Source organism: Eptatretus burgeri, chromosome 10 (assembly GCF_056783735.1).
Source record: "Eptatretus burgeri isolate ZD-2024b chromosome 10, Ebu_testis_v1, whole genome shotgun sequence".
In the NCBI taxonomy this organism is placed as follows: domain Eukaryota; kingdom Metazoa; phylum Chordata; class Myxini; order Myxiniformes; family Myxinidae; genus Eptatretus; species Eptatretus burgeri.
Window position 1 is genome coordinate 101,302,216 of NC_140970.1, and position 16,143 is coordinate 101,318,358.

Genomic DNA, 16,143 nt, shown 5'->3' on the forward strand with positions numbered 1-16,143 from the left:
CATGCTGGCACTCTTTTTGCCGACCTCGGAAGGATGACAGGTCGAATTAACCCCACCTGGTATTAATTCAACAGCTGAGCGGGATTTGGACTCAGAACCCGAGGATCCCAAGCCCACCACCCGCACCATTAAGCCAACACCATGCATTGAATACTAAATGAGCTAAATGAATGACACAAAGTACGAAGAAAAGCATACAAATGCGTGGAATGTATGAGGAAAAACTGCTTATCCATCATTTTGAAGCAATTGCATATCAGGTTATGCAATGTAAACCAGTTCCTCATCGTCACTCGCTCCATCATCGGTGCTGTCAGTCCCGATGTCTGCAGGCCTCTGTCTACCTTTAAACCGTACAACTTGCAAGCGGTTGTTCGCATCCTATTTATACCCTCTGGTCCAAATAATACTGGTTGTGCCACTCTTGCCATTTTCCATACATGTGCAACAAAATTATTCTGCTTCAGATTCCGCAGCAAAACCGCCTTTAGGGAGGTGTGCAGCACGGGTCGGAAGATTTTATCTTCTCGAGTGCAAGGCTTGGATCACGTGGTGCATACAGCTTGCTGAAAGGGATGGAACAGTGCCTCATTCACCTCAACCTCGGGAACACCATGACCGTACATACAAAGAAACTCTTCTATTGAGCTGATGACGCCAGCAGTTTCTGATCTTGAGTCACTAAGTTTTACCAAAGGCTAGTGTGTAGTCATCATCCTTTACCATTAGCTGAGAAGGCTTCACTTTGCCCTTACGGGTGAAATCGCAGCCTCTGAAGGCATGGAAACCTGGGAAGGCATAATTATACGTCTTGCCTGAATTGTCCAGCCAGTCCGGTCATGTTGATTATTCGTCGTGAGTTTGTTGAGCTGAGGCCTAGATCTTTCTACAAAGATGCCTCCACATTGTTCTGCATGGTGCAGCAGGACGATGACTGTCGGTGTCATTTGAATGGACAACCAGGTGTGGTCGTTCTTATGTTTGTTGGATATCGGCATGGAAATGACTCCAGTGTCCACATCTTCGTGGACGCACGCCTTATTCCACGATGTTTTGGACAACCTGTGCATTCTCTCGATCTCATGTTGATGACTTTTCTGTGGTGGCCATTATCTAACGATTAGCTTTGTCTAACCATTATCTACCTCTTAACTCTACTCTACTCTACCTTGTATAACCAGAAGTCACATCAACATAAAAAGAAATCTGACATCTGCTCCGCAGGCATCGTGAGAAATCTGAAACGCTTCCTCCCACAACCCCCCCCCCCCCCTTAGTTTTCAGACTCTAAGAATGGCTGTCTTTTTCCGACTGCTCTCAATTCTATAAATCTGATTTATCTTAGCTCAAGTTGTCTTTTCGGCTTTCTCTGCTGAAATTCCCATTGTCACTATCTTTAACATCTACCACCGCTCTCCTTCCAATCTTATAACTGTCTTCTACTCCATTTCAACATCTATTCAGTATCTCAAAATCCAAGTTCTTTTATCTTTAGTGTCATCCTGCACTAGTGTATGATCTGCTTTACCCCTCATAAGCTGTAGATTTGCTCTCGTTTGTCTTATCACACTCTTACTGTCATTGATGTGACGTACTTAACATGGTTCAATCCTCGCATGCTATTACGGTCGCAGGTTAAGCAGAATCTGGTGCAGACGAATCGTGTTACGATGGATACAATGAGCAGCCTCATGGAGGCTGGTCAGCGACTGCAGCCACACCCTGCCGTACGAAAAGCCATGGCGGAGCTGCAGGAGCTGCTCGCGATTGCTGAGCGATGGGAGGACAAGGCATCTCTCTGCCTGAATGCCAAGTACTTTGTAGTACTACTCTTTCTCTCTTTCTCTCTCTCTTTCTCTTTCTTTCTTTCTCTCCTCTTTCTCTCTCTGCACACTTTCTTCTTGTTTTTTTAGTTTTTCTTGAACTGGGAATGACAAATTAATAGTTTTCCTGTGCAGGTGAAGCAAAAAGCAGCGTTAACCAATTGGTTCATGCCTGTCCGTCGTCCTGTCTTCTCGGTTTATGATCAAGGAACAGCTTGGTTTAAATTGAATGTTATATTTTGAACATTGATTGGAGGATGAGTTTGCCGTTTTTGTGTACTTTGACTCTGAATTTGGCCTGCTACCACGTGTGCAGAGAGGAGTAAGAGAATTGTTCCCTCCGCCACTGAAGGTGGAAGGAGGTTATGTTTTCACTGTGTCTGTCTGTCTGTCTGTCTGTCTGTCTGTCTCTGTCTGTGTTTGTTTGCTTGTCTGTGCTTGTGTGCAGGATGTCTCAGAAAGTTGAGCATGGATTTGGATGAAATTTGGAGGGCAGGTTGAGTGTGTGACAAGGACGAACTGATTCGATTTTGGTGAAGATCCGGATCTGATCATTTTAAAGTGCTTCTTTACCATTGAGAGACGAGAGACAGGGCGAAACCGATTATACAGCACGGGACCTCAAAAAGTTGAAGCGTTCGTACGAAACTTGGTGGACATGTTGGGTGTGTGACAAGGACTAATTGATTCGATTTTGGTGAAGATCCGGATCCGGATACGAGAATTATTTAATTTTTCAAGTGATCCTTCACCATTGAGAGATGGAGCTAAAAAGAGATATATATATATATATATATATATATATATATATATATATATATATATATATATATATATATATATCATGATATTTCAAGAATTTATTGGGCCCGATATGTTCTGTTGGATCAGAATAGCGTGGCGGAAGTATGCGCTCTACCGAGCGCCCTCGAGTTCTTACTGCATGTGTCTGGCAGTCAAACAAAATTTAAAATCATTCCACACAGGAAACAAAGTTTTTCATGATGTTATAAATGACACAAACAGTCACGAATAACTCATGGTAACTTGTTAGATCGGGTGTTGTAATCGACACTGGGTAAAACGGCAGTGAAACCCAAATTAATTTATTTGTATGACTTCAAACCTTTATTTAAATTGAATTATGTACTTGAACACTGCAGAACCTCGATAACTCCACTTGTGACATTGTATATTCGAAGAACCATCAGATGCTATATGCTTGCCTTCGATTATGATGCAGCATTTTACATTGTCGCTCTATTTTGCTTATTCGGATTTAGAGTCGGAATAAAATAAAACTTCTGTGTACAGTTGATTAGTCTATTCACCAAAAGTGCAGATTCTATCTGGTGAAATGGTGGTTCTATTTTTCCGGAATGGTTGGCCAACTTGCCATCCCATCAAACCTTGGTTTTGTGATTTAAAACAGTGAGATTTTGAACGAGTCGTTATCGCGTGTGTCCACCGGGTCACTATAGACCTCCGCTGCCGGTGACGACGCTCCAGGCGATCGTGAATGAAGCCGATCGTGTTCCTGCATATCTACCCAAGGTCCTCGCTTTGAAGCAGGCTTTGCTTGATGCTCAAGACTGGATTGGCTTGGTGGAAACTATGCAGGTGTGCATGTTACGTCTTGTCCCTTTGATTTTCGATTTTCCCGTCAAATGCATACACGTACGTTTGATGTTTTTGAAATGTACGACGCCAGTTTCAAATAATCCCAGAATATGTGTGTGTGTATCAGTGAAATGTTCGACTTGTCAAGTTTGCTTGGCTTGCTGGCTCGTGAACTGGGAAGCTGTAACTGTCATCGTTTTTGATCAATAATATATTTATACAAAAGGAAAATGAAGGCATTTGATTTCGCCCTTTGGTGTGTCATAGAGGATTTTATCAATTGCCAAATTTTTCTTGTTTATCTTCTTCTTTTGTACGTCATAGATCCTTGTTTCCAATCTTATCTAGTCTGATCGAGAACGATTAACTTATCTAGCCACGTTCCAGTTTCGGTGCGCGGTTGATCTCGAAAGGGAAGTTCATTACGCTGGAAGATGATTCCGCGGCTGCAAATATACAGTGAATACGCTTTTAAATGTAGACAACAACCAGTGTGGTTTTATACCAGGAAGATCAACAACAGAAGCGGTTTTTATTTTGAGACGATGCCGAGAGAAGCATTGGGCAAAGAAAATGAAACGGTCTTCTTTTCGTTGACCTAGAGAAAGCGTATGATCGACCAACAAGAGCAGTTGCAGTCTTGGGAATGCATTAAAAAAAAACAGGAGAATTATGTGAAAGAATAACTGGCTGCATTGAATTGTTTGTAGTCAAGGTAGGATTACACCAGGAATCAGTTTTAAGTCCTTGACTGCTGGTAATGGAGATCGAAAATTTGGCGAAGAATGGAAGATTGCGATTCCCACACTGAGGACTTTGTATTGAATACTGAACGTGAAAAAGAAGCAAAGGAGATGTTTCAGAAATGGAGAATAAAAGTGAGTCAAAATTAATAAAACTATTGCGATAGTAAGTGGTGAAGTGGAAAGAAAATAAAGTGGACGATGGCCTTGTTCACAATGCGGAAAAGGATCTGGAAGGAACTCGGTTCAAAGTGGACAGTGTTGTACAGTAGATGATGTCACAAGATGTGCGGTGGTATTACTGGAAATTTGGGAACAAAAGTTAGAATTTTCATCTGTGGAAGATGTGAAGATCAACCATTTGAAGAAGAATATGAAGATTAATAAATAAATGCTCCTGAGCTCAGAATTCAATTCAAACACTTCCCTTCACCCACTAAGGAATGGGGTCAGGAATCATGTAATATTACAGTTCATATAGCTACAAAGGTTTTGGCACTATAGAGCGATTAAGAAAAAAAAAATTATCTCTCCTTTTTTTTTTTTGGCCAAAAACACTCCCCATCACTCACTGATAAACCTCTGAAAGTTTGACAAAGATCTGTTTGGCCATCTGAGAAAAATGGCGAAACAGACAAGATCTCTCATAGTGTAGACTCCTTCCCTCAAAAGGAGAAAAACATGTCTAATCCATTTAACTGTTTGTTTCCTTCTGTGTGGCACCTTATAAAACATACAATAAATAAAGTATACTCCAGGGCAATTCTTCTAAAACATGTCATATAAGGCTGCTAAGCAAGCAGCTCGAGTTAACCAGCTCAGGTGAGTGCAAGGCATCACTTCAACATCATTGTATTCCAGGTAAACATGGACAACTATATAATATAGACTTGCCATAACACAACTCTTACTGTGGCAATTCGGACAGATGAAGCTGGCTTTTCGGACTTGCATATGGAATGGTTTGGTGTACGTCATGAAATGTTTAAACACTAAGTTTATTGAATTCAAGTTGTAATTAAGAGAATGCCTTTTTTGTCATAAAGCAGATATTGTAAGTTATTTTCTTTCTTACAAGCCTCCTCTTTTAACTTTGCTCAGTAATGTGCAGTTTTCTCATGACTTTGACACCAACAGAGCGGAGATCACTTTCCATATTTGTCAGTGCTGGAGCGCCTCCTGGTTCAGGGTCGTCAGATTCCAGTGAGACTCGATGTGTTAGCACCATTCGAAGCACAGGCAACAGCGGCACGGGCATGGCGCACTCGTGCTCAGCGAGCATTCCTCCGTCGATGTTCGTCTCACACCTTACATGAGGTGAATTTGGGTAGAAGTATGGGGGGTAGGGGAGTGGTATTGTAAGGGTTTTTTATTTTTATTTTTTGGTGGAAAGAAGAGGGGAGGGGGATCTACAAAGTTATAGAAATTAGGAGTAGGGTTCTCTCTCTTAATTTTTTTTTCTCTTTAACAGAATCTGAATACTTTTTTTTAAGGTTGAGCATGGACATATATTATGTAGGAGAAGGACGTTCTGATGTGGACATTTTACTTCAATTCCAAGAACATGAGGACACTGTTGTTCTTCACATGAGTGACAAAGGGCATCGGAAGCAATTATTGTCAGATCAACTGAGTAAATGGAACTTTGAATTGGTAGAACTGCCTATCTCTAAAAAATGTAATTTGTATGCAAATCACTGAACTTGTGAGAGTATCGAATAGTTGCTCTGCTCGTTGAACAATAGTGAACAGTGATGGAAATGCAATCAATCCTGTTTTTGTTTGTTTGCTTTTTTTTGTCTTCTTGCTTTGTTTAGTTAGTTGTTTATTTATTTTACAAAGTCAAGGCTCGTGGAATAGCTGGAGCAAAGAACTTATCAATACTTCGCCTCTGAATTCGTCCCAATCTCACATGCACAGAGGAGTGATAATATTTTTATTCCATCAATCTGGCAGTCAAACCAAATTGAAAATCATTCCAAACAGGAAACTTACTGTTTTTAATGGCGTCATTAAGGACACAAACTACAGGCATGAATAATTAATGTGACATGCTACATAAGGTGGTGTAAAAGACGTATCAACGGCGGTAAACTTCCAGAAATCTTTTTTTTTTTCCTATGACCTTTAAAATCTTTATTTCATTTAGATTTAATTATATACAGCACTTAAACACTAGAACACAAATCGCCTTTTGGGTCCTTTCAAAACCCTTCGGTTTAACAGTACTTGTACAAAATATTGTTACGTTTGAGGGGGGGGGTATGCATTCAAAGGGTAATTAGGATGTTTAATTAGGTATGCCATGCTGTTCGAGTTTACCAGGATCTCGATGTAATAAGTAGCAATTCAGTGGTGATAAGTTGTCTAGTAAATGTTCATTTCTTCAAGGGGGAAATGATAAATGTCACGTAATTAGATAGGGACACGGGATAGGGTAAGTGTGTCTGCGTAAACCCCTTTTGGTATTCTCTGAAGACTGGCCGTGACGTCACAGGACAGTGCAGCGGATGTACCAGGAAGGGATTATCTCTGGCAAGATATCTGAGCTGTACAGTGTGCACCCCTGGTTTTCATTGGTGTTGCTATCTCCAAGTTCTCCAAAATATGTGTTCTGGAGCTCATTGACCAAGTACACAGTAGAACATCCATATTGACGCAGTAGCTTTTCAGGTATAGGCTTGGCACCCTGAGAACCTCTACACCTCTCTACCATCGACAAGGAATTTGCGTCGTGCGTGTGTGTGTGTGTGTGTGTGTGTGTGTGTGTGTGTGTGTGTGTGTGTGTGTGTGTGTGTGTGTGTGTGTGTGTGTGTGTGTGTGTGTGTGTGTGTGTGTGTGTGCTTGGCGCCTTAGAGGGTTTGAGATCTGTATATTCATTGGAATTGTCTGTGTTTTTCCCCACGCCCGATCCCACACCATCCCGTCGAATCGCCCCGGATCCCTCTTCTTGCCGAGTCTTGTTATTTCTGGTAATAATTAGAAAAACAAATAAACATCATCAACTCAGTGAAAAGCGACTCGTGCCACCTTCCTCGTCCCGTTTGCGGGAGAGCGATTAGAACCGCCATGTTTGGGTTATAAACAAATAAATCGCCTCCATCGTTTCGGCTCATTCTACGTTGGCGGGACTGTTCAAGTCCCGTGGACGTCACAATATTATGGCATTTTACACCATCGAGACCAATCAAATTTTCCGCTCGTAGATCCAGCCCATGTCCTTGTTTCTCATGACAGCATTTAGTCATGTGTTCAATGAACTCTAGTTGTTTAATAGATAAAGGACAGACAGGATGAGAAAACAAACAGAACAGATTCTCGTGACAGTCGTGCTGAAACCTTGACCTACCGTATTTTCCGGTGTATTAACCGCAGCCGTGTTTTTCACCCTCAAAATAAATGAATATATTGATCATTTTATTTTCTGATCTAGATCTAAACACGTTTGTACATTAACTTTGTGCGGATCAACGTGACGGAGGTATCAACATGCTTCCTCACACGTCCACTTAATTTTGTCTAACAGTCTTATTCTCATTTTCAAGAAGATGAAGAGAGAGGAGAGGATACCAAGAAGTGTTTATTTTTCTTTCTTATTTAAAAAAATATTATAAAGAGGATTTTACTGTTCCTCGAAAAAGGAAGAAAAGGGTTTCATACAGGTATCATGCACACTGTATTTCTTGTGGATTTGTGGCCCTGAAAAGGGCCGTTTAGTTTTGATGAAGCTTTTCAGCTAAACCCGAGGAAATCCTCGTCACCGCTTTCCTCGTCGAAGACTGCATGCAACTCCCTGTCCAAATCAGGGTCGAGCAAATCCCTGTCGCTGTCACCGTCATTTACAGCCTCCTTCTCCCAAATGATGTCATCCTCTGTGCCGTCCATGTTGTTGGAGATGCAGCATTTCAGAAATGCTCGCTTGATGATGTCTGACAGTATCTCCTCCCACACCTTGATGATCCAGCCACAGATCCTCGGAAGGTCGACCTCCCGATGAATACCGGCAGTCTCCCAGTCAACATAATGCTCAGTTAACGTCGCAACGGGAGTAATGGTGAAAGTTCAACCAAGATGCATGTGGCCAATCCGGGTCAAAAATCCTGGCGGGAAACGCGTCACGAAATGTTGATTTTCAATTGATGAAAATACCAAGTCCAGGAAATGGGAAAGTTCATCTTTGGTGATTCCACGGAGATGCAGCTAATGTTCATCAAAGCCTGAGTCAAATACAAAGGCCTGCGGAGTAAGAAAGTTCATCTGTTCGACACGAGTAATCCACGGGAAGCAAGTTAGAAACCGCTGATAGAAATGAGGGAAAATGAAGAGAACTATGAAGAACAAAGAGAACCAAAGGAAGCCAAAAGAACTGAGCAGCACTGATGCTTCTTGAAGCTTCACCGTCCCATGTGAATCCTCGCTTTCGTGAGATGCCTCTTCTTCCTTTTAAATCCATTTCCTGTCCTCGTAAAGAAAAGTAATCGGGGCTAAGCTGTCTAGCCTGGGTTTGAATCCTGACCCAGCTGTAAGCTGTCATCCCAGTGTTTCACAGGCAGGTTGATTAATCAATGTGTGTGCCATCCCTCGGATGGACATTAAACTGGGCGTCACATCTGCCGGAATCCCCCCCCCCCATTCTCCTCTCCCCCTCCTCCTTCTCCTCTCCTCTTTCTCTCCCCTCTCCCAACCCTCTCTCCCCCCCCTCCTTCCCTCTGTTAAGGACTGAGGTTTTAGTTTTGAATTTACATCGGCTTCCACAGAGTGTAGCATGTACGAATCCGATTCGGGGTGAGCCGACCGGAGGGGTGCAAAGGTCGCATGTGGGAACATGCATGCATGCAGCATTTGCTGCAAGCACAAAGATGCACGTACACCACACACGGATGTGGTACAAATGGGTAGATTGGGTGTGTAAAGGAACTCTCCATTGAGGCGTGTGCGTGCCTGCATGCTTGGGTACGTGTGTGCCGTGTATGGGTTTTGCAGTCGCGCAAACTGAAGTCGCACCCGGGCTGAGGTGTCGTAGTAGAGGTTACGTGGCCATCTCGCGACCCATGTGCTTCGGCACGTGGAGAGTGGACGTGTTGTGGTGCCGAAGCCACGTGGGACCTGCCATGCAGTGTGGGTGTGGGGAAAGTTGAGTGTGTCAATGAGAATCCTTGCACGTGTGCGAGTGAAAGGATGTGTGTATCGCAGGTGCGTGTGCACGGTGAGCAAGGACTTGCAAGGAGGTTATAGGAACGCTTATTGGGGGGACGGGGAGGAGCTGTTCAGGATTGACAGTTTAGTTTTGAATTTATAACGGTTTCCCCAGAGTGTAGCATGTACGACTCCAATTTGGAATGAGGCAACCGGAGGGTGCAAAGGTCACTGCATGTGCGAGCATGCATACATGCATGCAGGAAGGCCTTTGCAAGGTAGAGTGTGTATGTGAAATTCTCCCACCCTGTTTTATATAGAACCTGGTGTTTAAAAAGAAAATGTTGCTGTTTGGGCATGTTTTATTGCCCTTCCCTCCCCTCACACTGCCTTCCCTTCTCTTCCAATTACGCTGCCTTCCCTCCCCCACCCCTCATGCTGCCCAACCACCTCCCCTCCCCACCCCCTATAGACATTTCCAGGAGGTCTCAACATGCACAAGTCGAGAACCCCTCCCACCCCTTTCCCCCTCAAGTCCCCCTTCCAAACACAAGTTCAGAACCCCCTCCCCTCATGATTACCTCCTTCCAAGCCCCCTCCCCTCCCTATTTCACCCCTCCTCCCCCCTTCCTCTCTCCTCCATCCTCCTTGCTCCCAACTCCCCCACCCCACCCCCGAATGTAAAGCAAGGTTTGGTGAGGCGTCACACTCTTCCTGCTCCCCCTCCCCTCGTTCTTCTCCCCTTCGTGGCTCATCCCCTCCTAACTCTCTCACCCCTCCTCCCTCTTTTCCTCCACCCTTAATATTCGCATCAGCAAAGCGACGGGTTCTAATTGCTAGTAGTTAATATGGAACCTCTCGGGGAGGGCACAATCCACACAAGTGAAAATGGAGCTTCCGATAAGCAAGCTTTCCATCCAGGTAATGAGAGGAGGAGGCATACCATCTTGAGGTTGCTTATGCTTCAGTCACATTTGGCTCGGCGGCCGTAGGGTCTTTAAAATCTACGGCCACTAGCAATCTTAGGGCGGCCACAGTATTTCCACGGTCACACAATGTAGCAGTCACATATGTTTTTATTTTCGGGTAGCCGCACGGGGTATTTAGAAATTGTGGAGACCGAAAATGTGGGGGTGCCGTACGGTCTTTGATTTGATGTTGCACGGTGACCTTAGGGCGACCCTGCGGTGGCCATATAATTTTCAAGGCAGACGCAAGGTAGCCTCAAGGTGCCATAAGGCGAACGTAATTTTTATTTTTGTAATTTTTGGGGGGTTGGCAAAATTCATTTTTCATTGATAAGAGCCTACGGCAGCCGCACAATTAACGCAAGCCCACCGTACGCCCTACGTACGGTCGACGTGGAACACATCTACGTCATGGCTATGGCTTGTCGAATTGCTACGGCCAACCTAGAAATGAAAAGAGTTATAACTCCGCGATTTAATTCCACGGAGACCCCTACGGCCTGTAAAAGATAACCATACGGCGCAGGGCCACCCTGTGGCCACCTCAGAAACTCTGCGGCTGCCGCACGTTTCTGTCAATTCCGGGGGGGGGCGCGGCCGCCGTATCCTAGCCGTAGAGTAAATGTGACTCATTCTTTACTGAGGAGAACGTCATGTCAGACTCTATCAAATATATAACACCGAACACGAAAAAACAATCAGAGATTACAGACCCTCGCCAGGACTTGCGTTGTGTGGCGTTTGTGTACTGGTGTGTGACGTAATTAATGAGACATAATTATAACTGTCACTTTATAACTGCTGGCAGTGATGACCAGGTACCAAGATGTCCCGCTTTGATGCAACCCTGCTTTGATTGGATACCTGACCCTGACCCATGATGTTTTTTTTCATTATTATTCAATCGAATTTAGAATGGGATTAAAATAAATTCAATTCAAATCAAATGGAAGACCAAACAGGTACAAGTCCTGCATTGGAGTCTTCAGAAGGAACCTGAACAAGCAAAGAACAAAGATGAAGTCATCAGGAGGAACTTGTACAGGATTCACATTTCAGCTGCTGCTCCTCTAACCACAAACCCATCCCGGTACAGTTAAGTGAGCCTTATTCAAAAAAAAGAAGAAAAGAACCCAGATCAAAAAAATAAATAACTCTGGCTGCCAGACCATCTATCCATTTAAGTTGAAATTTAAAACATGAATTTACCATCACTACTCGATCATAAATGTGAAGTTTCACGTCAATTGATGAAGTGGTTCCAGAGAAAACATTATTTAATATCTTTCTTCAATCCACTATGGCTGCCGAACCATTTGTTCCTCATGGATAGGCGGTCATGCGTGTAAAGTTTCGCCTCAATCTGTTCAGAAACTTCAGGGAAGTTTTTCGAAGGTTCTTTTTTTTTTCCGTGTGCCAAGTTTCAGTTTTTGCTTTGGTGCAGTTTAAGGGATACAGAGGTCCAAAGTTTTCTGTTTTTCCAACATGGCTGCCACACCACGTGACATACATCAGCAAAATTATCAATAAAACATTCTAATTGAGTAGTCTCCCCAATGGTGAAAAATTTGTCTCAATCCAACAAGCGGTTGCAGAGAAAAGCACCAAAATTTTGCGTGGACAAACGGACAAACAAGATGTTGTCATGCAGAGCACGATACTTGCAAAATCCACTCCCCCCACCCCCCTCCGAAGTTTGCCACGGATACATCAAATTGTCCATTTCATGAAGATTAAAATTGACAATCTTCATCAAAGCTCAGGTCAATCAGATGAAAATTGATTATTCTTCAGATTGAAATTGATGAATTTAGAAGTTTGACCGTGAGTTGATCTTTGACCTTTTGACCTCAAAAATAGTTGCTTTCCCAATTCAGTGACGGACAATGCAAATCCTGTTCAACTTTCAAGTCGATAGGATGTAAATTGATGATTTTAGAAGTTTGACCTTTTGATCTCCAAAACAACAGTTGGTTTCCCAATCCAGTGACGCAATATGCAAATATTGTTCAAATTTCAAGTAAATCGGATGAAAACCGACGATTTTACAAATGTGACTTCAAGATGACCTTTGACATCAAAATCAATAGGCTTCTCAGTGGAGACTACCTCTACAGCTTTGTAAAGTTTCATGACGATCAGTTTGGAATTGTGTCATGTAAGCGATATATAGATACAGACAGACAAACACAGGCAGAATAACAAGATCGACTTGAACAATAAACTTCAAAAATCTTCGATTTTGCAAGTAACAAACAGACCCAAATGCAATACCCCTCCTTCGGGGAAGGTAATAACATGACTCCAGCGAAGAAGACACAACCTTCAAATTGGTGACATAAGCCATATAAATTTGCTTTTCAAAACAGTTGGTTCCATGCTGGATTGCTCGAGATCACGCACCGACTTACGGCTGTCTTTGAACCTTCTGCATTGCTTGAATTGACGCATTCGTTGAACGACGTGCCTCGCTAAATTGTGCAACCAGTCAGCGCGTTTGATGTTCATTATGTACGTATGTTCCACAGCACACGTGACCTGCCAACTATCTTGGTGTTACCCAGCAAGCTTTGACCATTGCTTATGTCATTTAATGTACAACTTGCTAATGGTGTGTGTGTGTGTGTGTGTGTGTGTGTGTGTGTGTGTGTGTGTGTGTGTGTGTGTGTGTGTGTGTGTGTGTGTGTGTGTGTGTGTGTGTGTGTGTGTGTGTGTGTGTGTGTGTGTGTGTGTGTATATATATATGTGTGTGTGTATATATATGTATGTGTATATATATATATATATATATATATATATGTATATGTATATATATATATATATATATTGTGACGTCCACGGGACTTGAACAGTCCCGCTAACGTAGAATGAGCCGAAACGATGGAGGCGGTTTATTTTTTATAACCCAAAGATGGCGGTTTTAATAGCTCGACCGCAAACGGGACGAGGAAGGTGGCACGAGTCGCTTCTCACTGAGTTAATAATGTTTATTTCTCTAACCATAAATAATAAGACTCGGCAAGAGGAGGGATCCGGGGCGATTCGACGGGATGGTGGTGTGGGTTCGGGCGTGGGGAAAACACAAACAATTCCAATGGATATACAAATCTCAAACCCTCTAAGGCACCAAGTACACACACACACACACACACACACACACACACACACACACACACACACACACACACACACACACACACACACACACACACACACAACGTAGCTGGTCCTGGTGGTCAGGCTGGCCTGTGGTGTAGACGCAACAGTCCCTGGATTGGCGTCGGACGAGCTGGCGTTGCGCTCGTCAGGGGCAGGAGAAACCGTGGTGCTGTCGACCTTCTGGTCTTGGCCCAAGTCCACTCACAGCCACCAGGGAACCAGTTCTGGCACCAAGTTGCGAGCAGGAGAGGGAGGCAGGTCTGCCCACCGTTCGACCCCGTACTCTGAGCCAGCAGAACCCCAGAGCCAACCGAGGTGAGGCACGAGGGACAGCAAGGCCACGAGACACGATGAATCCAGGAACGAACCAGCGCAACAATCGAGCACGCTCCGACCCAACAGCCTCCACCCAAACGCTTTTTCTTTATCGATCTTCTTCTCCCACCCCTTTTCCCCGAACAGAACCTTTTTATCCTCGAGTCCTCGTCACTTCCAATCGAGCCGTTTTATTGGCCCTCCGCCGTCGCCTTCCGCCAATCGTGATCACGGGGCGGAGCCATCCGCAGCACTGTCCTGTGACGTCACGGCAAGCCTCCAGGGAATACTAAAAGGGTTTACGCACACACTTACCCCAACCCGTCTCCCTATCTAATTACGTGACAATTATCATTTCCCCCTTGAAGAAATGGACATTTACTAGACAACTTATCACCACTGAATTGCTACTTATTACATCGAGATCCTGGTACTCGAACAGCATGGCATACCTAATTAAACATCCTAATTACCCTTTGAATGCATACCCCCCCCCCCCCTCAGACGTAACAATATATATGTCATGACAATTTCAGCGTTGAACTTGTATTTCTCCAGATTTTGCAATAAAATGTCTGTCAACCTCCTCCTATTGGATGTTTGTTACCCCTTCGCTTTTTGAAAAGGAAAAAAAAAACCAGGAGGATACTGTAATCGGCTTCGTCTGTCCATCCCGTCACACTATCCCTCCCCCAAACGGTTGTGCAGAAATTCACCGAACTTGCTTATGATCACCACATGGCAAGAAGGTGTCAGAATGTCATTTTATGTCCTTCACTGGGTGGGGTCAAAAGGTCAAATACTGAAAAATGCAATGTTGGGCTCAATTTTAAACATTCTTTTGAAATGAAACTTTGTGTGTGCAATCGACATTGGGGGACGCTTTAAATAAGTAACGTTTTTTTTTGGATTTCACTCTGTTCATGCCCCCCAGGTGGTGGGGATTTGGGCTAACAGGAGATGAACCCGGGGGGGGGGGGGGTTAACTCGTAATTTGACATTAGGTTATTCCTGGTGGAGTTTTGTTGCCATGTTTCAATTTTGCTTTCGTTGGGAAGTATGGGGATTTACGATGGTGCACCATCGACTTCACTCTAGTTTGTTTTAGTTATTTATTTTGGTCAGGTGATCATTGTGCTTTCTTCTTTATTTTTATTTATTTATTTTTGCTGACGCATTTCAGGTCTTGACTCCACGGATGGACATTGGAGTTTCTTCAACGGGCTGCACCCAGGTCAAATTGGCTAAAAAGGAACAAGCCAATGACGCTTGTTCCACCGAGGTTTTGCAGGAACTACTTCGTGAGGCACGGGATCCCACGGCGATTGTAAGTCATGTTACGACGACATCTGTGTCTGATAAAATACAAGGCAAATGAAGCCCAGATATCAACTTGCTAAGCTTCCATGATATAACAGGGAGCCAAGACCATTTACCACAACTTGTCTGAATTTACTCTGATAAATTTTTTACTGAAGTGGGGAGGCCACCATTTTTCGCTCGAAGCCAATGCACCTGCTAAATGTAATCCAACCAAAAATTGGAATTGTGGAGAAGGAGCATGTATTGTTTTGGGGTGGGAAGCGGGTAAACAACCCACAAGTGTACCATGCAATTTCACTGGCAGTTAAACTGTAGATGTCCACAATATGATTACAATGTGAAAGTTTTTTTATCGTTTACGGTAGTTCAAATGTGTACGGCAAGAAATATGCACTTGGCACAAACACATTGACCTCTAGAATGTTAAATGAATTTCAACATCGAAACATCTGCGTATTTTTACACACAAAGATCATTGTGCGGATTTTTGAGAATACAACGCGTTCCTGTGATGCTGATCGTGACGCATCAAATCTTTCACTTTGTAGCCTTGTCGAACAATGCACTGCCAGAGGCAGTCTTGTCTTATCCGTGATTGGCTGTGAAAGGTTATTGGGACATGGGTGATTGTTGTTTTTTTAATGTACCTTCCTTTCTTCAATAATCGTGTTTTGAATTTGCCTGAATGCATTACACATTCGATAAGGGCTGACAGGAGGTTGCACAGATAGCACATGTACCTCTGAACCGTTTAGCCGGAGTATGATTCTCACCCCATCTTTAAACTGTCAGATTCATGTTTTGAGGGGCAGGGTGTTGCTTCAGAAACTGCTCCTGAACTCGGAATGACTTTTCGCCGGATGTCCCTTCTGCTCGCATTCGTTGAGGAACAATACAGTGAGATTATGAATGTCCACCAAGTGTAGGCGAGCTATCACCAGCACTCTGGCCAAATTCCAAATTCCTACCAGCAGTCTAATGTCGGGCCTGGCACACTGGTTCATGGAGTACGTGGACCAACAACTTTCTCCATTCCACGCCACAAGTTGGTGGGAA

General features: G+C 43.7%; 1 protein-coding gene across 2 annotated transcripts in view; it reads left to right on the plus strand.

Annotated features, from left to right (window-relative positions):
* Positions 1-16,143, plus strand: part of LOC147019294 (lysine-specific demethylase 5C-like) — a 131,675-nt gene that overhangs the window by 78,084 nt on the left and 37,448 nt on the right. For both annotated transcript variants that reach the window (XM_085899673.1, XM_085899672.1), the window contains exons 21-24: positions 1,635-1,813; positions 3,305-3,443; positions 5,324-5,503; positions 14,948-15,091. In XM_085899673.1, the coding sequence (XP_085755799.1) occupies positions 1,635-1,813; positions 3,305-3,443; positions 5,324-5,503; positions 14,948-15,091 (642 nt within the window). The remainder of the gene's footprint in view (positions 1-1,634; positions 1,814-3,304; positions 3,444-5,323; positions 5,504-14,947; positions 15,092-16,143) is intronic.